The sequence below is a fragment of the Megascapheus bottae genome, chromosome 24 (assembly GCF_031878675.1).
Source record: "Megascapheus bottae isolate mThoBot1 chromosome 24, mThoBot2.hap1, whole genome shotgun sequence".
Taxonomy (NCBI): Eukaryota; Metazoa; Chordata; class Mammalia; order Rodentia; family Geomyidae; genus Megascapheus; species Megascapheus bottae.
Window position 1 is genome coordinate 12,626,846 of NC_143532.1, and position 21,610 is coordinate 12,648,455.

General features: G+C 47.8%; 1 protein-coding gene across 3 annotated transcripts; it reads right to left on the minus strand.

The window, feature by feature from the left end:
• Positions 1 to 754: 754 nt before the first annotated feature.
• Slc9a5 (solute carrier family 9 member A5) lies at positions 755 to 21,503 on the minus strand. 3 transcript variants are annotated; one of them, XM_090357458.1, is made up of 16 exons: positions 20,954 to 21,503; positions 17,911 to 18,213; positions 15,307 to 15,470; positions 15,064 to 15,142; positions 14,610 to 14,787; positions 14,007 to 14,227; positions 13,590 to 13,792; positions 13,261 to 13,350; positions 13,095 to 13,165; positions 12,251 to 12,380; positions 11,608 to 11,696; positions 11,323 to 11,449; positions 6,863 to 7,033; positions 6,357 to 6,423; positions 5,966 to 6,100; positions 755 to 2,279 (listed from the first exon to the last, which is right to left on the minus strand). In XM_090357458.1, exons 1-16 carry the CDS (start codon positions 21,144 to 21,146, stop codon positions 1,807 to 1,809), a joined length of 2,694 nt encoding a protein of 897 aa, XP_090213584.1. In that variant the 5' UTR covers positions 21,147 to 21,503; the 3' UTR covers positions 755 to 1,806. The 3 variants fall into 3 exon arrangements, with proteins under 3 accessions (XP_090213584.1, XP_090213583.1, XP_090213585.1); XM_090357457.1 differs by having other exon boundaries at positions 6,357 to 6,420; positions 20,954 to 21,193; XM_090357459.1 differs by lacking the exons at positions 15,307 to 15,470; positions 17,911 to 18,213; positions 20,954 to 21,503 and having other exon boundaries at positions 760 to 2,279; positions 14,610 to 14,701; positions 15,064 to 15,116.
• Positions 21,504 to 21,610: the final 107 nt, after the last annotated feature.

The following is a 21,610-nucleotide window of genomic DNA, read 5'->3' on the forward strand; positions in this document are numbered from 1 at the left end:
GACTCATATCTCCAATTAATCACTAGAAAGGAGGTGGGGCTGTGGCTCAAGGGGTAGGGAAGTAGCCTTGAGCAGAAGAGCTCAGGGACAGTGCCCAAGCCCAAAGTTCAAGCCCCATGATGCAGGAGAGGGGGTGGGGGCAGAGAAGGGGAGAGAAGTTCATGGGTACAGGGCTTCTTTTGGGTAAGATGAAAACATTGTATGCTTATAGTATAGTGAGGGTTGCACAATTCAACACAATAACATTTTAAATGGATGAGTTTTATGGTGTATGCATTTTATCTTTTGTTCTTAAAAAAAAAACAAACAGCAATCCATCAGTGGAAATTGGATTTGGGGAGTGCTATCATCTAGAGACTTCTGGCCCCCATACTACCCAGGTTTGAATCATGAATATTCAGGGTGACAACTCCCTTGAGATTGCCTTTCCAGCTGCCATATACAAAAGAACATTTCTGTACATTTGTTTCACACCTGCCACCCAGTTTTCAAAACATGCTTCTGTGGCTTCAGGTGTGGTGGCTGCATCGTTGGGAGCTTAGACCCTGACCCTTGGGGCTACTCTTCCTGCTAGATCTCCCCATTATGTTGATTCTCACTTCTGTGACTCAACTCCCATACATTGATCCCCTAGACTGCCACTCCAGGCCCACTACTATTGGAACAATGTCAGATAAGTGTGGGAGAGAGTGGGGAGGACCAGAGGAACTAATAGCCCTATCTAGGATCCCCTCCTCCGTTCTCCATCTTAGAAGTCCAGGGCAGGCAGATCCCCTTCTTATCCTAGCCTTAGAACTCCCCAGCACACAGACAGAGGACACATATTCACCCGAGAAATGTTTAATGTATCTTAGGTTCAAGGTACAAAACACAAGGCAGGGGCTACCTCCAGGAAATCCACCTGCCCCTCTGCCCCATTTAGCACTGCAGCCAGCTGTCCTAGCTCCCACCTGCCGTGGAGCAGTGGTCCTGAGATACCTGGCCACTTTCCTGTTTGGGAAAATTTGAAGTGGCAACATGGGATCCCAGAGGCTACTGTGTCCCCTCCTCAGAAAACCCAGATCCAAGGATCAAAAAGTTTCAAACTTAGACCCAGGGCAGATCCCCCAAAAGACCCTGGCAAAGAAGCAACCCTGAACTGCCTGGTTCAAGGCTCACATCTTAGAAAAATATGCACCATTACCCCAATATCTGGCAGCAAAAGGAAGGGGTTAAAGCAATATATGGAGGCAGAGACAACAACTGCCCTAAAAAAAAAAAAAAAAAAAAAGATACTGGGTAGCTGAGCCAACAGGGCAGCCCACCCAAACCTGAGGCCTACTCTGCATCCCAGCCGATTTCCTCTAAGGCCCAGCCCCTCCGTAGGCCTCCATGTAAGTTCTCTGACATCAGGTCCTTGACCAAATGTCAGGAAGAGAGACGGCATGGGGGGCAGGGGGCAGGAAGACCTCCATTCACTGTGGAGTGATTCCCTTACTTTGGGGGAAGCAGCTGCCTCTGGTCAGCTCAGAAAGCTCCCTTAGGGAAGGGACATCAGCTACCCAAGTCTCTGGGCCTAAGCCCTGGAACTTTGGACTGGGTCCTGAGCCATTCATTGAAATGGAAGGTGGAAGGGGTTAGATGCAGGGTGGGAGAAGGGTCCCTGTGAGGACCAGCCCAGGAGACCCGTCTGACCAACCTCAAGGGGGCCCAGTTGTACTTCAGGCCCCTCTAGCCCTGTGTCAGGCTGAATGGACTGCTCTGCCCATTGCCCTGGGAACTCTTTCCACAGGGGCTCCATCTCCTGCTTCTCCCTGAGGCCCTGGGTTACAGCCGACCCCCTCTGTTGAACTGGATGCACCAGTGGGAGTTGGCGGTGCGTGGGCTAAGATGGGTGTGGCCCTTGTGGCCCATGAGAGGCTGCAGCTCCTGCTGCTGGGAGATGTCGGCACTGCTCTCACTTCGAGACCTGCCGGCCTTGGCCAGGCTAGGGGGAAAGGCAAAGCTAGGGCGCAGGTCAGAAGGTAGCTCAAGAGGGGTCTGGGGTTCTTCAGCACATGGTGAGTGGGGAGACAGGCGGGTCAGAGTAGGGGCTTGGGTACAAGGAGGGGATGCCAGGCTCTCCAGAGATGAGATGCTCTGGTTCCAGCCTGTCTGCATATCCACGGGCACAATCTTGGTGGTTTCCGAAGATATGTATACAGCCAGGTCTCCCTGCGCACTCTTCCAGGGTAGCTCCTTCTCAGCACAGGTTGGGGAAGGGGGGATGATGCGTGGGCTTGGGCACACCTCGAGGCCTCCTGAGGACAGAGCATACACGAGCTCATTGCCAGTGCTGTGGAATTCCCTCCCCAAGCATAAACACATCCTCCCAAGTTAGTACATTTCACAGGGGCCACAGTGCTCCATCTAGTTGAGCAATTACTCAGTGAATGCCTCGTCCGGAAGAGGCACCATAGCTGACTGGCCCAGAGCAGTTACTCAAGAACTACCTAATGGAAGGAACTACAAAGTAGAAAAGGAGAATTCAGGCAGGAAAAAACCTTTTCTAAACACCCTTCAATACCTGTCTCAGAAACGACAACTTTCCAAGTCCCAGCAAGCAAGGATGAGGTGGTGGCAGGGAGGTGAGGAAGACCTTAAGGCTCTAGGTGAAAAAAGCTTTGCTGATGCTGATGCTAATGGAGCAGGAGGAAGCTATGTGGCCAGAGGGATGTCAGGGTAGGGCTAGATTCAGAAAATCCCAGAACTGCAGGCAGCTGCATTATAGGAAGCCTGAGGTTCTGTGAAAGGGGAACCTGGGCTCTTAGAAACCAAGTACAATGCCTTGTAAAGAAAATGTTTTCAGTGCATTTACTGATAAAGCCCTGAAGAGTCCAATAAAATCGAAACCTCAAGCACTCCACCACTGAACTGCGCACCCAATATACTCTTTGATAGATGGCATTATGAAATATGTTGATGCTATGATTAAAAATGAAACCAACTGGGAAAGGACAAAGGAAGGGGTCACATTGTTCAAAAAGAAATGTTCTCATTTTCTGACTTATGTAATTGCAACCCTTTGTATATCACCTTTATAATAACAAAAATTCTAAATAAAACTAAAGCTTTTGAAAGACTTGAAGTTTTAAAATATGCCAATTCAAAACCTTTAGAGGATGCCAGGAAATAAACTCACCCGTTGGCCTAAAGACTGACAGATAAAAAGAAAGGATCAAGCACTTATCCATTCTTCCCTATATCTACTGTACCTAAGAGTAAACAAATAATAGATAATGTGAAGTTTTATATAGGAAAATTATTGCTAATAAATATAGATGAAGCTGGATGCTGGTGGCTCATGCCTATAATCCTAGCTACCCGGGAAGCTGAGATCTTGAGGATCATGGTTCAAAGCCCTCTCGGGCAGTGCCATAAGTGGCACTGGGGCTCAAGTGGTAGAGTGCTAGCCTTGAGAAAAGAGCTCAGAGCCAGTGCCGAGACCCTGAGTTCAGGCTCCAGTACCAACAAAAAAATACAAATAAATACATAAATAAATGTAGATGAAAAAGATGTGGTACTGATTACTGGTGGCTACTAAGACCACTGATCAAAAACTAATGGGAAATTTTATCCTGGACAGAGCAGGGAGACTTCTAACTGACGTTAGCCTCATGATAGGAGAGCCAACTATGCCAGGTATCCATGGCTCACCTCTGTAATCTTAGCTCTTGTTTTTGTTTTGCCAGTCCTAGGGCTTGAACCCAGGCTTCATACTAGGCAAGCACTCTGCCACTAAGCCGCATTCTCAGCCTTGTATATGTTTTCTGATGTGACCAATAGGAAATACCCTCCCACCACCTATGAGGTATTCTTACCAAAAAATTCCAAAGTGGAATCTGAGATACATTCGAAAGAAATGTAAGAGTTAGGGGTATCAATATGTGAGAAGTAATGTACCTACTACCTGATCAATGTAACTGTAACCCCTCTATACATTATCCCAACAATAAAAGAAATATCTAGAAAGAAGATAAAGCTTTACAAAACTAAATTCTCTGTGATTCTGAAAAAAAAAGAAATGCAAGAGTTAGAAAAATAGGTTAAATGATAGTTTGGGGGATGCAATAAGCAAAAGACTTTAGGACAAATAATCTGTGATATAGCTATATATATGCTAGATATAGATATATATGTGTGTGTATCTATATATATGTATATAGATAGGAGAAAATGTAAGAGAGATGATAGATCAAGAATTTCCAAACTTGATACCTAAACATTTCACAACAGCTACTTGGTTAGGGGCTTACAGGAGGTTTCACAGCAGGCTGGCCTTCACCCATTCAATGCGAGTGTACTTTCCCCAGCTGTTATAAAAGAATATCTTCAGACATTGCCTAGTGTCCCCTGAATGGCACAAGCTCTCTCCATCCCTCTTGAGTACCATTGTGATAAGTTAAAAGAGACTTGTCAACCAACTGTAATGTATAGATCTTATCTGGTTTTTTTAATTTGCATAAAAATACTGTTAAAAGACAAGCCAGGCACTGGTGGCTCTTGCCTGTAATCCTAGCTACTCAAGGAGGCTGAGAGATGAGGATCACAGTTCAAAGCCAGCCAGGGCACAAAAGTCTGTGAGACTCATCTCCAGTTAACCACCCGGAAACTGGAAGTAGCATTGTGGCTCAACTGGTAGAGCACTAAGCCTTGAGCTAAAGAGCTTAGGGACAGTGCCTAGGTCCAGAGTTCAAGCCCCACAACCAACAAAAAAGAAGATGACAATGACGACAACCAGGTAAATCTCAACACTGACCACTGATGACAAAGAGTTCACGTATGTTAATGATGTGGTAGTTGTAGTTTTTTGGTTTTGTTTTTTGTTTTTTTAAGATTTCTTATCTCAATCTCACATTCTTTTTTTGCATGCTAGGCAAGCACTCTACTACTAGGCTATACTCTTGGCCCGAGACTCTTATTCTTTTTCTTTTCTTTCTTTTTTTTTTTTTAATGGGTCATGGGGCTTGAATTCTGCCTGGACACTGACCCTGAGCTCTTCAGCTCAAGGCTACAGCCCTACCCTTGAGCCAATCCCCACTTCCCATTTTCTAGAGGTTAAATTAGATAAGAGTCTCAGGTCCTTCTGTGCCCGGGCTAGTTTAGAATCTTGATCCTCCGATCTCAGCCTCCTGATTAGCTAGGATTACAGGTGTGAACTACCGGCCCAGACTCTTATCTCTAATTAACCACTCAAAAACCAGAAATGGGACTGTGGCTCAAAGTGATAGAGTGCTAACCTTTAGTGAAAGACTTTAGGGACAGTATCCCAGGCCCAGTGCCCAGTCCCTGAGTTCAAGCTCTATAATCAACAACAACAAAGTATCTGAGGATGCTTGAGCCAATTACCAAAGGACCTAGCATTCTGAGTGAGTTAGGTCTCTAATCCAGGTATCTGTATTTGTGTATGCATATGCGATATATATATATATATATATATATATATATATATATATATATATATATATTTGTGTTTGTTAAAACCTAAGTCCATTTTGATAATCTCAAGTTCCTTCTCTGGTCAGGTGACATCCTCACTAGAAGCTCTACCTGAGGGTAGGTATGCTGAGCTTGGGTCACAAGAAAGACTGCTATGTTGTATGCTTATCATCTTGATTTCCTCAAACAAAAAGCAAGGTGGGCTTTGGACTCAGGTGGGTCAGGTTTAAATCCTGGTTCTGCTGTGAGATGCTGAACAAATTACAAGACCTTTAAGGTCTTTAATCTCGGCTTCTCCATTCTCGTGGTCTTGAGGATTAAACAAGATCATTTATATCAGGTTTCTGGTAAAGAGAAACTCTATAGATCTTATCTGTATAATGTAAATGCTAGTTGATGAATAAATGAGCACATAGGAAAATGGAACTGCCTGGAGCAGAGGACCTGAGAGCAGAGGCAAGAAACCTGTTTGTTTCAGAGGCGAGGGAGGGATTGAGGAAGCCATTACCTGAAACCTTGCCCTCTTGGAGAACCTCACTGGTGGCTCGAGCCACAAAGATGATCCCCTCGTCGTCCTTTTCTGATTCTGAACTGTCGCTCTCTTCTTCCTCCTCCTCAGACTCCACAGTGAGTGTCACAGCAGCTGGACAGGGATAAGAGCTAAGTCGAGGCAGGCAGCCCAGCAGCTGCCTCTTGTACTGCCAAGGGTATACTTAGCAATCGGATACTTCCCCTCATATCTGACTGCTTTGAAACCGAGTGTGCCAAGCAATCTAGCTGCTGAGAGACCCATCTTATATTGCTAAATGCATACAGGAGTCCTCCAGGATTCTGGCTGATAGGCCTGGACCTTCCCTTTCCCTCCCATCCTCAAGCCCACCCCTCCACTTCCTGCTTGCCTGTGTCCTGAAAGCCCAAGTCTCGAGGTTTTCCATTTGTAGCCTCAGCATTTGCCACACCATCCTTCTGAGGACCAAGAAAGCAAGCCTGAGCCTTTGGCCCTGGTTCCACACCCAACCCTGTCATCTAGGACACATTTTCCTAACCCATCAGGAAGGGAATTGGTATCCGCCCCCATCCTTTTGCCAACCAGGCAGGCGCAGTGGAGTCTGACTAACTCATACCCCAGCAGGGGCTCTCGATGCATCAGCCTGGGCTGACTGAGAGGCTCCTGAAGTTGCTTCCCAGGGAAGCATTTCATGTGGTAGAAAGTGACTACATGGCCAGGTGATTACACTGTCTCTGAAGAACCCCCTTTACTCTTCTGGGGATCCAGAGAAATTGAAAAGGGAATCCAAACTCATACAGTCATCAAACCCCAGGCTGAATTGCAACACTTGAGGGGATCTAAATTATGTACTGGCAGCCTCTAAGCCCAAAGAGGAGTTTCAGAGAAAGGACATGCCTTCCTGCGACCAGCCTTTCTAGGTCGTGGCTTGCTCTTGGTGAAGCAGATGTTGTGCTTGGTGGACTTAAATGACTCGAGCCGCCGCTTCATGTTCTGCTGAAAGACCTCCTTGTCCTGCCGCTCTTGTGCGTCCTCCGAGATGAAGTGGCGGCTGCAGCTGGCTTTGTACTGGCAATGACAAGCCCGCCCTGACATCAGGCTGGGGGTGCCCTGGCTTTCCATAGGAGCCCCAAGCCCCAGCCCCAGCATGGTCTCTATAGATCCTTCCAGCCCAGCTTTTCCAAAAGCAGCCATAGACCACATAATTAATAATAAATAAATAAATAAGGCGAGTCTAATCAAAGAATATGGTATGCACACATGGACTTGCCAAAATGTAACTCCCTTGTACAACTTACTGATGTTATACATAGACATGTATATGCACCTTTTTAATTAGCATATTTTAATTCAGTTACAATGTATTGAGGCCCTCTCTATATATACATATGCACTTTTTAAGTTATATGTGTACCTACTTTTTTCCTCAGCTCATGGAGGAGGGAAATAAAACATCCCTTTAATCCGAGTTTATTCCCCTAAATCTGGCTTTTCTCATCTCCTGCTGCCCTTTTCCCTGTTGTAGCTGAAGTCACAGAGAAGCATGGTCTCTGCGTTTTGTCCCCTGGGTCTATTACAAGACTAAGGGTCATATCCTTCTATGCACCTCCATTTGACTGAGTGTCCCCTCTTACCAACACAGGATCCTCTCCAGTTGGATTTTGTATCTAGACATTTCTGGAGCCACTGCCACACTTGACTGCACTGTGGACTTTCAGAACTGATGCATGGGATTCTCCTGGTATCAACAACTACCTATATAATTCAGAGACACTGCCTCTGACTGCTCTTTTATAAACATTGAGCCCACCATGCTCTTGCCTATTCTACATGACTCTGCCCTTGGCAGCTTATGCAACATTTCATTATCTTGTGATCACGTCATCTTATCTTATACTCCCAGTCTGCTCCCTTTCATCTCCTTCCTATTTCCCTGCTTCCCTAGAAGCAGGTTCCTAGAGCTTCCTTCAAGGCTCCCACCTGCTTTCCCTCTCTAACTGTGTACCTGGAAGTGACCTTTTCTTGTGAAGGGGCCCATCACCTCCTATCTCTGACCTTGGCTTTGCTAACTTTCTCTTTCCTGCCTTAGTCCCAGGTCTGGCACCTTCACTCTCTGGCCACTGCCTCTCTACTTTCAAGTATGTTTTTACACTTGCCACCCTAAAGAAAGCCTTTCCATCAATCCTACTGCCTTCTTTTTGTGGATGAACTTTTAGAAGTTGATTCTGATGTTTGCCCTCCTATCCAGTACTTCTTAAATAGCACAACTGCAAGACCCACAATTGCTGTCCTTTTCCCTGGTGGCCAGTTCCCTGGTGGTGCTAAGGCACCAACCTCGCCTCTGTAGGATCCAACTCTTCTACCTCAGTCAGAGACATCATCTGCTACTGCTTGTACAAAGGTTGCTTCTCTCTCCTTCTTTGCTAACTCCCTGTCCTTTTCTTCCATGTATATTCCTCAGTATTATACAGGGTCCTCCTTTCTCCCCTCTGATTATTCTCCCCAGAGAACTTCTCTGTTCTCTTGGTTCTAACCATATCAACATGGATCCATGGTTTCCTAACTGCAGTCATCAGAAGTATTACATCCCAGTTACCTGGGAAACATTAAAATCAGAGATCTTAGCGCCACCTCCCCGCCCCCACCCCCATTCTACAGAATCAGAATCTCCAAAAGATGAAGCCATGAGTAATCTAATAAGCTTCCCAGGAGATTCTGATGGAAGTCAGAGGAGGAACCTCTGGTGGAAGACTGCTTTTTCTTCATCTCCTGTCTCTCAAGCTATGATCTTATATTTTGAACTGCATACTTTGTCTCTCTCTCTCTTATGATATTTCTGAGAGCAACATGAGGAAATATGGATTGTCATATACAAACTAAGTGGATTCAGAACTGGTTGAATAACCATACCCCAAAAATTCTTGATCCATGTCAGTCTGGAGAAAAGTCTTTAGTAGTATGCCACAGGACTCTGTCCTCAGCTCTATCCTGTTCAACATTTTATGATTTGGATGGATGCAAAGTTAACAGGCTTAGAAAAGTTTCAGATGCTATGAATCTGAGGAGACATTTGGTGGTAGACATGAGATCCAAGTGATAAAATGATGGGCTAAATTAAATAAGATGACATTTAATAGGATAAGCACACATTCAGTCCAGTCCTTTTAAGAACTGATTGCACTGAACCCAGTGACCAAGCTTCCACACACACAGCACACAAAATCATATACTCCCTGCTAGAACACAATACTGTACACCGTGTATCAAATGAATGCTCCAGGACCTGATTAGGTCTCTAGATTTAATAACAGAAAAACAAGGGATGGTGGAAAATGTTAAATGCCACCACCACAATACAGTCAGGGGATTTGCCAGAAGAAATTATCCAGCTTCTTCAATAAATAAATAGCAAGGGTTTGAAAAGGATCTATCATAGTTTTTGTTTTTGTTTTTTTAAATGAACAGACGTATTTCACAAAGACAAATTGTGGACTTTATTTGGATCCTGATTTGAACAAACCAGCTAGAACACTGACTAGATGTCAGAAAGAATTACTATTTGTGATAACAATACTGTGGTTTTCTTTTTCGTGGATTCTTGCCATCTACTGATACTTACTTAAATACTGAGATGATATGACATCAGAAGTTTGCTTTAGGAAAATGAGGAGGTTGCATGAGAATGAATAAGGATGACTATGGTTGAAATATTTTATTTGCCTGTATGAAAAGAAATATGTTGAAATTCTTTCAAGAAGGTGGGAGTGAGATAAAGGAGAAGCTATGGTCATTGTGATACATTATATACATGTATAGAAATGTCACAATGAAACCCACCTGTGAAACTCATGTATCTTAAAGACAGATAGGAAGACAGAAAGAATGGAGGCAGAGTATGGTAGGAAAAAACAAAATTAATATAATAAAATTAATCATACATTGATAATTACTGGAGCTGGGTAATAGACAAATGAGATGTTTTATTCTCTTTACTGAAATTTTGTCAAAAAAAAAGGTAAAAGGTAAAAAGGTAGGTTGGATGAGAAAGCCATTGACTGAGGAAGACTCTGGGTTTGCCCTCACATATGGAGGACAGTATGGAGCTTTAAGATGATGAGCCAAAGCAGGAATCCCTCCCTATCCTGGGTTGTAGGAAGACAACTGAAAGTTCTAGAAAGGTAAGAGATTCCCTCTGCTTTACTCTAGGCCAGTTACAGCTTTAGTAGCACCTCCTGTTTCCAGGCCAGAGGAAACATATCAGGGACAGGAAATTCTGGCCTGGGGATAGTAGGGCCTGTGTGGAGTTACTATTTTGAAACTTTTAAAATTTATTCTGTGGATGAGAAACACTGGGAGAGAGCAAGGGAAGGACATTGTCCAAAAAGAAATATACACTCGGAAGGCAGGGGGGCTGGTGGCTACTCAGGAAAGTCCATGAAACTCTTATTTCCAACTAATCCCCAGAAAACTGGAAGTAGAGCCATGATTCAAAATGGTATAGTGCTAACCTTGAGCAAAAGAGCTCAGGGACAGCACCCAGGCCTTAAGTTCAAGCCCCACAACCAAAAAAATAAATAAATAAACAACAACAACAACAACAAAAAACCCTAACTACTGTCACTGTAATCCCTCTGTATATCAACTTTGTAATTTAAAAAATTACTCTGCAGAGCCTCAAAGAGTCAATGCAGGAGAAGTGTGTGCAAATGAAAGGAAGGCAATTCTATCTCAACATTCTAAGCTTTGCCTGTTACCACTGCCAGGATTGATAACATCCAAATTCATTTCACATACTCATGGTACTGGCTTGCTGTCCCCTTGTGGGACTGCAACACATTCCCTCCTGGATGAACTGGACTTTTCCAGCCCTAAAACTTCATGAAGGACACGGGCCTAACTCACATTATGTACAACAGATTGCCTTCCCAATGTTAAACTGGTCCTCAGCCTTCCCTAGGCCCCTGCTTCTTGTCTGTGACCCTCAAGGCCCCTCTCCATGATCTCCTTACCCCTCAGGCTCAATCCCCCAGACCAGTGTGTTCCCTCCCTCTCACCATCCAGCTCCAGTCCAACAAGTTCTCCTCCAGCTTCTATTGGACCTCCAGCTATCAACTTACACTCCCTAATTTGGTCTGCACATGGCTACTACAGAAGGCCAACTCCTCCTTCAAAACAGCAACATTAAAAATAAAAAGTAATTTTTAAAAAAAGATTTCTTATTGCAGACAGGAGGAAATCCATACCCTTCAAATGGGCACCTGCAGTTCACCACAGCTGGCACCAACTGCCTTTTAGGCCTTCCCCTCCCCAGTCGCCCGCCCCCCAGCCCTCAGAACTCATCCCCTTCCTGCTCTCACCCTGCGGCGTGGCTTGTAGAGGCCTCCACAGAGCAGGTGATGCATCACAGCATCCTCACGGTCACGACCACTGCGAACCGTGTCAATCACCTGCAGATCCAGACATGCGCCACTGCCACTCTCCCTCCTGTAAGGAGGCAGGGACATGGGTGTTGGGGAGAGGGGCATAAGGCACAGGCCAGAGGAGGGACAGAAGCAAAGCAAATGCACTGACAAATATTCCCCAAAAGGGATGGAGGAGAGTGCCCAGTGGAGAGGAGCTTGGAAAAGGAAAAACGGACTCACAAAAGGTTGGTGACAGAGGTCTCTGCCACAGAATTTCGGCTGGGCATAGAAGGCAGAGTGAGGCCTGTGGAGGACATGACGTGACCTCCCTGCAGGGGGTCAAGACCAAGATCAGACAGCAGTTAGAGGGGGGTCCAGACAATCCGAAGGTAAGAAAAGGAATAATAATAGCTAATACTTATTTTGCTTTTTGGTTTTGTTTTGTAGTATTGGCAGATCAAAACCAGGGTCTCAGGCATGCTAGGCAAGCACTCTCTCAGCTACCCCCAGCTCCTTGTTTTGCTCGAGATACTATGAGACACTTTATACATTGAATTCACAAACTCTGACATAGGTGCTCTTCTTATTCTCATTCCTGCTTTCTTATCACTGAAAAAGTAGACAAGGTTAAGTTACTTACCAAGGTCACAAGCCTGTCAGTGGTAACAGTTTGAGCCACATCTGCTAACTCAAATCCAGGTATTTCCCACATTTCTGTACTATCTGCCAGGTTAACTGCAGCTGCCGCTTCAGAGGACCACACAGTCAGCTAGGAGTTCCCAATTCCCTGCTCACAAGCCTACTTGCCTGTTGCCCTTTCTGCCCAGCTCTTCTAGCTGTGTTCTCCCACCATCAGTGGCCCACCTGGTAACTACTAACCCACCTGGTCCACAAAGCTGATGGCATCTCGGATGTTGAGTCTGTAGTACACATCCCAGATCTGGTCCCGGATGCGGTAGGCTGACCGCCGCATCAGCAGCTGACTCAGGTACTTCTTGTCAAACTGCTCCCACCTAGAGAAGACGCCAGTCCCAGCACTGAGTACCATTCTCAAGGTATGGCTGGCTGGCCCTTCCTCAGATGGGGCAGGGACCCTGCCAGCAATGGCCTGGCTTTCTTGGTATGTGTCTCATCCAGGGAGACTCTCACAGCCAGTCCCTGCTTCTAACAGAATTTATAGTTGTAGGGGAAAGCCTGACATTGAGTAGAATTATTACAAATAACTATAAAAATTGCAACCTTGACAATAACTAGCAAGGATAATTATAGAGTGTGACAGGAGTCTGTCCTAGTCAGGGTGGCCAGGAAAGGCCTTCCTAAGGAATCAGTGCCTATGATGAGCTCTGAAGGATGAGTGAGAGGGAGATGAGGGACTATTGCAGTAAACAGAACATGTACAATGGTCCCAGTGGCCAGGCTTAGAGCGCACGGTTGGCACTGAAGCTCTAAAACAGGGTCCATGTAATTAGCAAGCAGACTATCCAAGACAGAGCAGAGCATGATGGGGCTGGCGTCTGGCAGATGCCGGACCATGCAGGGCCAGGCAGACCACACTGGGGAGCCTTGTCTTATCCTGAGATCACTGGGATGGCACTGGAAGGCTCCAGACAGAGGTCACCCAGCCTGCACCTGACTGTGTCCCTTCTGGGAAAGGTGGCATATCCCCCCATGCTGCCCTGGTTGGTGGGGCTGCTGCTGCTGAAGGAGCCTCGGGGCAGCTCCCTCACCTGTCCCTCCAGTAGTGGTAGCCATGGTGCCCCACAACGTCCTCCACTGCAGCCAGAATGTGGTCAAAAGTCTAGAAGGGGCGGGTAGGGGGACTGGATCAGGACTCTGCCAAGAAGGAGGAGGGGGAAAAAAGGACTGGTGAAGGGATGGGGTTCTGGTACCCACGTGCTCGTGCAGCTCCTGGTTTAGGGTGGGTTTGTGATGCTCACTCCTCTTCACCTTTAGCCACTTCACCAGCGGCTTGATGGTCAAGCCCTACGGACAGGCAAGAGATGAGTCCTGACCTCCTCGGTTCCCTGTAGACTTTCTTTCCCCCTAATCAGGCCTCCGCTGTTCCCACAACACCCTGGGAAAGTCAGTCCCTGCCTTCCTCAGTGAGAAGAGTAGACCTTCTTCCACAGACTCTGTAAGACTCCTCCCTTCCTCCTCCCACCCCCACCCCGCCCCTCAGCCTGCTGGTCCCTCTCCCTGCCCAGCCCACTGGGCACTCCCACCTGCACGATCACTGTGAAGAAGACCACCACAATAGTGGTGGCCACAAAGTAGTCCTTGGCAGGGACCTTGGTCCTGTCCAGCAGGATGACGAGAGCAAAGGCCACAGCCCCCCGAAGGCCCCCATAGGACATCACCACCTGGTCAATCTTGTCCAGAGGGACCAGCCGGAACTGATTCAGCACCCACGTCTGCAGGACTACGCCTACAGTAGGAGGGAGGCCAGTGGAGCAAGGTGTTGGGAGAGGAAGACTGTGGGAGTGGACGGCACCAAGTATTGGGGCTAAAGTCTGGCTGGGGCTGGGAGAGGTGAGCAGCAAGGGAGGCTTGGGAATTGACAAGGATGTGGACTCAGAGTGGGAGGTGAACTGTCAGGGACAGGGAGGAGAGAGTGGGGAAGCAGAGGGTGCCACCAATACCGAGGGCTCGGAAGAAGAGGATGAAGAAGAGGGTGCCCAGCACCAGCCCAGAGTCCCAGGCCCACTTAGAAGAGTCCACGGCTGAGATGCCAAGCAGCATGAAGATGACCGTCTCAGCACAGCTAGCCAGGGTCTTCATTGTGTACTTGACAGCTGTGCGGGATTTATGGGAGATGTTGGCCTCCACATATTTCTTACAACCCAGGCCACACATAGTCACCCTGCGAGAGGAGCAGAGAGAGCGCAAATAAGGGGACATCTCAGCCTCTGGAGTTTGCCCCATGTTGTGCTCAAAGGTCAGGGTGGGAGGGAGGGGGAGTTTCCCATCTCAGATGGCAGATTCTCAGAGCCACAGCCTGAGGAAGACTGTTAGCTGGGCATGCTCTGATTAGCAGACTCCAAGGCTCCTTTGCTGCTCCCACACTGGGTTCTGGAAGGTTACCTGAGGTTTATTGTCTCTCCAAGGAGGCTGAGGTGCCCACTACCACAAGGGCTCAAGGTAGTCTATGGATTCCTTAAGGTCCTGCTTCTGGCCTTATAAGAAGTGACCATCTCCAGTGCCCCCTCCGAGCTGCAAAATCCTGCAAAATCCCCAGGACTCACGCAAGAATGGCGGAGAGTGAGGCCATTTCAGCGGTGAGGTAGGCTGCATAGGCGAGGAGGAAGACCAGCAGTGGCTCGATGATTCGGACCCGCTTGGTGAAGCGTGTGGTCAGGGCCAGGAGGAAGGCAAAGACTAAGCCCACGGCTGCCCCGCCCAAACTGACCACAAACAGGGAGGCTGGGGGAGGAGTGGGTTGTCAGCAGAACCCCTGGTCTGGACCCTCCTGGGGCTGACAAGACTTCTGCCTGGCAGGAAGAAGTTAGAGGGATGCCTGCCACACTCCCTGGGGCTCAGGATCCCACGACAAGCCCCTCCCAGGCCCAGGTCTCCATAGAGGAGAGTAAGAAAGGAGGCAGCCCGAACAACCTCCTCTGTCCTAATGCTGGATGGCCAGGACATAGCAACCCCAAGGGAGGCAGACCTTCAGTGATGACCCAGGGGGGAAATACTGACCGACTCCCTTCAGGTAGTCAGTGGCCTTCACATTGGCAGAGCCCATCTCCACAAAGGAGTTGCAGACCTTGTACAGCACCTGGGTAAGAAGAGTGAGGAGTGAGGGCACTGGAGTGGCACAAAGCTCAGATCTTGTTTCTTCTCCCCGGGGCTAGAAGAAAAGGTCTGAGCCTATTCAGATGCCCATCTGGTTAAAGCATGGCAGCTTAGGGTCAGGGGATGGCAGTTGCTGAGCAATCTCACCACAGTGACTGCATCATTGAGCAGGGACTCGCCAAAGACGATGATGAAGAGAGTCTCGTTGACGTGCACCTCCTCAAAGACAGCCAGCACAGCCACGGGGTCCACCGCTGAGATGAGGCTCCCAAACAGCAGGAAGTCCAGCAGGCCAGCCTGCACCCTAGGGGCTATTGCAGGAAGATAGACAGGACAGGAATTGTGAAGATGACCTTCTCTTCTATCAACTTGGGACAAGCCTACATGCCACTCTCACTGGTAAAACAAGGAGGCCCAAGAAGGCCATGGGAAAATAAGAGGGCATTAGCCTGCAGGGCAGAATCAGCTGAGCTGCAAACGGCTTTCATTCACCGCCCAAGCCATACCTTCTCTTATCTGTCTACCTCATAAGATGGCTGCAGAAACCAACCAGGAGATGGTTCAGAAAGCTCTACCTACACAAATGAAAAGGTAGGGTGGCACTGATAATAAAAATGGCAGCAACAGTATAAACTATTAGCAGGTGGGCCTTGGCTGCTGACTTGCATTCTTAGAATAACAGGTAAAAGCTGTGGTTCTTAAGTGGCACAAAATTCTCAGCAGAAAGATGAAGACAGTACAGAATGAAAAGCACCGCAAATATGTCAAATGATTTATGTGTGTGTGTGTGTGTGTGTGTGTGTGAGAGAGAGAGAGAGAGAGAGAGAGAGAGAGAGAGAGAGAGAGAGAGAGAGAGAGAGAGAGAGTGTACTGGTGGCTTATCCCTGTAATCTTAGCTACTCAGGAGGTCTGAGGAACACAGTTCAAAGCCAGCCCAGATAGGAAAGTCCATGAGACTCTTTTATCCAATGAATCACCAGAAAACAGGAAGTAGAGCTGTGCTTCAAGTGGTAGAGCAAGAGCCTGGAGAACAAAAATGCTCAAGAATAGCACTCAGGTCCTGAGTTCAAGCCCAATGATTGAAAGAAAAAAAATTCAAACCACCAAAGCCATAAGCCTCAGTTTCCCATGCACAAATCAGTATTAATAATATCCACCTTAAAAAAAAAAAAAAACTGTTTATTGGGCTGGGATGTAGCTCAGTGGCAAAGTGCTTGTCTAGCAAGTACAACATCCTGGATTCAATCCCCAGTACCAAAAAAAGAAAAGACAAGAAAAAAACTGTTTATTTAGCCAGTGCCTGATATATAGTAAGCACTTAATGTGTATATATTTATCCTATTATTAAAATTATAATTCTATTGATATCCTCCCTTCCCTCCCTGCCCCACTATCTTGTTAAGTAAAACCAAATGGAGACCCCCAACTTGGAATTGGAAGCTTTTCTTTTCATCTTTGTAGAAGTCTGAATTAGCAACATCAGAATTGCATGGATTTCTTGGATCAGGAGCGGTCCTAAAGGCTAAGAGCCTCATGAAAATAAGAGGCCTTCCTTGGCCTTCTGCTAACTTTGAACTGGGTATAAAATGAACATTAGGTGCTCAACTTTCTTTCTTTCTTTGCTTTTTCCTTTTTTTTTAAGTGCCAGTCCTGGGCTTGAATTCAGGGCTTAGGCACTGTCCCTGAGCTTCTTTTGCTCAACACTAGCACTCTACCATTTAGGCCACAGCACCACTTCTGGCTTTTTCTGTTTATGTGGTACTGAGGAATTGAACCTGAGGTTTCATGCTTACTAGGCAAGCATTTTACCACTAAGCTATATTCCCAGCCCAGGTACTCAACTTTCTGGTCCATTAGATGGGACAAGTCATATCCCAACAGGGATGTTAAGAAGAATAGATGGAGGCCGGGAGTTTGGCCTACTGGTAGAGTGCTTGCCTAGCATGCACAAAGACCCGGGTTCGATTCCTCAGTACCACATACATAGAGAAAAAAAAAAGCCGGAAATGGTGCTGAGGCTCAAGTGGTAGAGCTCTAGCCTTGAGAAAGTCCAAGGACAGTGCTCAGGCCCTGAGCTCAAGCCCAGGACTGGCAAAAAAAAAAAAAAAGAAGAAGAATAGATGTGGCGAGAGAGTGTCACTGATACAAAATGTGTGATTATTAAAAATAATAGGAAAGCTAGACATTGGTGGCTCATGCCTATAATCCTCACTACTTAGGAGGTTGATCTGAGGGTTATAATTTTCAATTAACCGCCAAAAAGCCTGAAGTGGAGCTGTAGCTTAAGTGGTAAAGCACTAGCTTTTTTCACAAAAGCCCATGCCCTGAGTTCAGGAAAATGAAAATGTGAAACACACCTTGACATGGCCTGAGCAGAGTCAAGACATCCTGGTAAGGATGGCAAGCTATGCCTCAGAGAAGCAAAGTTAGCAAGCAGCAGTGTGGTAACAGAGGGTAAGAGACAACAGAGTGGTAATGCAGGCACCCCAGCCTCAGCAGCCCACACACAGCTGGTATCCAGGCCCCTGCTCAGTTGTCATGCTGCAGAAGTACAGACTCAACTGACAGAAGCCTAAATGAAGAAGTCCATCTGGAGTGTTGCCTTGCAATCCAGGTGCAAAGGTCCTAAGACAGAGCGCCTAGGGAATGGCTCTCACCAGCATGTGACCTTCAGAGCCAGAGGAGAAGGGAGTTGGGGGAATACATCTTGAAATTTTTCCCTGTGCCTGCCCAAGTCTTAGGGTCACTCACCCACAAGTCCAGCCTGCTGCAGACCCCAGAGGGCAGCTCCTGTTGTGAAGGCATTCCAGAGTGTGCCAACCACAGCATAGGTGAGGATGGCACCCAAGTTATCAAAGAACAGCCTGCTGGGCATGAAATAGCCTGAGTCCAGCACAATAGGAGGCAGCAGGAAGAGGAAGAAGGTGCCTGGCTCCAGTTGGTACTCTGCTTTCTTGGCCACTGCCAAGACAATGCCCCCTAGAACCAGGCCCAGCAAAATCAGCAGGCAGCTCTCAGGGACCAGAGATGTTACCTTCCGAGACAGGTGAAACACTGCAATACAAGAAGACAGCAACAGGTAATGAGTTAGAGAACACCCTGCCACCCACTCACCTATATAATCTCCCCATCTTAGGTTAGCCAAAGTCAAAATCCAGATCTTAGAACCAAGGGAGGAGAAAGAAATGCAGAACTTCTAAAAGCTTCAGGGCTACAAACCCTCCAATGCCACAAGCCTTTTGCTGTTTTTGCTGGTTTGTTTTTTCCTTTCTGTAAATGCCCCTTCCTGTCGACTGTCATGCTCTGGACTGACCTCATCTTTCTCTAACCTCCCTCATTCATAAACATCATTTGAAGCTCAGAAAATGCTATGTGGTCTCTTATGTACAATATAGCTGTAAAAAGTAGGGCCTACAGAGTCGAGTTCCTCCATCTACTAGTTCTTTGATTTTGGAGCAAATAATATATCTCTCATCTGAAAAATGGGAGTAAAAACAATAATGGTCTCATAGGATTAAATGAGATAATCACCATAAAGGTACTTAGTACACTGCTTTACAGTAAACACTTAGTGTTTACTGTTTTGCTATGATGAATATTAAGACATTACTGTATTGTTAAGATTATTATTATAGCAGGGTTAGGAGTGTTGCCTAGTGGTAAAAGTGCTTGCCTAGCATGCACAAAGACCTGGGTTCGATCCCTTGGTACCACATACATAGAAAAAAGCCAGAAGTGGTGTTGTGGCTCAAGTGACGGACCACTAGCCTTGAGGAAAAAAAAAAGCCCAAGGGAGTTCAAGCCCCAGGACAGGCAAAAAAAAAAAAAGAACCCTGGGTTTTGTGCATGCATTTGTGTATTGGTTCTGAGGTTTAAACTCAGGACCTGAGCACTATTCCTGAACTTTCTGCTCAAGGCAAGTACTTTACCACTTGAGTCACAGCTCCACGTCTGCATTTTTGGAAGTTAATTGGAGCTATGAGTCTCACTGGCTTTCCTGCCAGGCTTAGCTTTGAACTGAGATCTTCAGTAGTTAGGATTATAGGTGTGAGCTACCAGTACCTGGCTTATCACTACTTTCTTACTGAGTGATCACAGATCAATTATTTATCTAGATTTCAGTTTCTTCCCTGTAATATGGAGAAAACACTCATCACAAAGGATAAAATAAAGCCAAAATGATACACGTGATTTAAATGGTGAAGAGGCCATCTTGCTAGTCTGGGTCCTTGTTAGCCCTAAGCCAAGGCAGTGTCCCAAAGGGCCTACAATAGGGTTTGGGACGTAGTAGTAATACCTAAATCTTTGTTGAATAAAAAAGGATGAAACCTTCCTAGCAATGAAACTGGGAGGTGTTCCTGTGCATCCTGCCTAGATTTCTCCTTTCTGAGAACTGAGGGGATGGAGATAGCTGGTGAGAAGAAAACTTTCTCCTTTCTTCATAGGAGGTGTCATCCAAAGGAGAAATCCAAGGGATTTTACTATAGCAAATTACAGTAATTATAACCTCTAAGACAGGAACTCTCCCACAACTCACAGAATTCACAACAAACCCAATCTTGGCTCCAAATCTCAGGCAGTTCCCACCTTGGTGATTCTATTGCTGGGACTCTAGGGTGACCTCAGCCACAGACCTCTTTGGTGCCCCTCTCCTCTCTTTCAGGGACCCTATGCTGTCCTAATTTCCTCAGTGTGTACCAGCCCTGCAATCCAAGACCTATCACAAAAGCCATTGCTCTAGCAGAATGAGGCTCCCTGAAATCATTTTGAGTTCCATTTCCCATGATTAATCTCAGGCTGACAAAGCAGAGAATTTTGTTCCTTTTTCGAGTCTTTCCTTCTCCCCCCCCCCAGCAGTGGGGGGGGGGGAGAAGGGGACAGGTTCTAGACAGTGGGATTCCTACATGAAGGCTGTATTGGTGAGACTGGAGTACAAGCTGTGCCAGTATAGATAGGGAGTGAGTAGCAACACTCAGCTATAATTAGTCACCCCCACAAGCAGAGCCTGCTCAACAGGGAGAAAGGAGGAGGGTCTCTATTGGGAGGAGAAACCATTGGCTGCTCAGAAGGAGAGCTGCTTATTGGGGGCCAGGGGATCGGTGGGGATTCTGAAGCACATCCTTCAATGGGGTGAGGACCAAAGGAGGTCAGATGCATAAAAGCACTTAAGAGCTGGCAGCGCGCATTAAAGCTCCAATACATGGAAGTTTCTTATACCTTAGACAGGAAAGAGTGTGGAGTTGAATGTGAGGAGGAGAAGACATTCCCACACGTAGGGGCAAAAGGGTGGCATCTTTAAGTGGGGAACAAGGATGGACATTTGGACGAAGCCAAAAGGGAGGCCAGGTTGGAGGGGGTGAGGGGGATGCCATCACCTCAATGTCCGTTGTGAGAGGCTGGGCCTTGGTGGAGAAGGCTCCACTGCAAGAGGAAGAGGGCAAAGGAGCCCAAAGATGGAGGTGGAGAAAGGCGGGGGCAGCCCTTAAAGAAGGCACATTCTTGGGGCAACCACGGGGAAGGAGATCCGGGATTTATGGTATAGGGATTTATAGGTCCGGGCACTGCGCATGGCAGTGGTCCAGATCTGGAGACTGGGGGGGAGTGGGGAGCCAGGGGGCGGGTCTGCTCCAGCCCTTGGCCTGGCGAACACGCGCGCGGGCGCGCGCACACGCGCACACACACACACACACACTCACACACGCACACACTCACACACACGCACACACGCACACGCACACACACGCACACTCACACACGCACACACTCACACACACGCACGCACACACACACTCACCGATTTTGGCTAGGCTAGCCACCAGGATCCACAGGGCCACCAGGTAAGGCGCCTCCACCTCGTGCCACTGCCAGCGGAAAAGCGCCAAGCCTGGAGGAGGCTCGCCCGGCGACCCCGGCTCTGGGGTAGGCTCTGGGGTTGTTCGCGCCCCCGCCAGGGGCAGCCCGAGCAGGGGCAGTGCGGCGCGCAGCATCCTGCAGCCGGCCTCGCCGTCCGCCCGGCCCCGCACAGCCGCCGGCCCCGCGTCGCCGCCGCCGCCGCCGCCTACCGGGCGCCCCCGCGTCACAGGCACGTGGGGCTCACTCCCCCCAATCCTGGCTCCGATGCCCTCGGGCCAGGTCCGGACTCCCAGCCCCTGCCCGGGATTCCCGTCGTCGTCAGCTCTTCCTCCATCCCCTCTAGACAAGTCCCAGCTTGGGAATTTCCCCCAGCTCAGTCCTGCCCAAGTCCCGAAACCTCCTCGTCCGAGCCCGCTCCCCCAGCCTTCTCCCGGATTCACAGAGCTGAGCAGCCGCCGCCTTCTGAGGGACCCGGGCGGCCAGCGGAAGGAACCGGGGATCCCACCGGGCCGGAGGAGCGCTGAGACTGCGGCGTGCCGACCGCAGCTCCCGGCGCCCAGGCCGCGGGCTGGCGCCGCCGGGTGCGGACGGTAGGGGG

Excerpts from the sequence above, each read along its gene's own strand:
- Slc9a5 (XM_090357458.1), bottom strand. The coding sequence starts at position 21,146 with ATGCTGCGCGCCGCACTGCCCCTGCTCGGGCTGCCCCTGGCGGGGGCG. Across the intron at positions 14,788-15,063 it reads TGACTACCTGAAGGGAGTCG|CCTCCCTGTTTGTGGTCAGT; the intron begins GTCAGTATTTCC and ends CTCCTCCCCCAG. Across the intron at positions 14,228-14,609 it reads TCACTCTCCGCCATTCTTGC|GGTGACTATGTGTGGCCTGG; the intron begins GTGAGTCCTGGG and ends CTCCTCTCGCAG.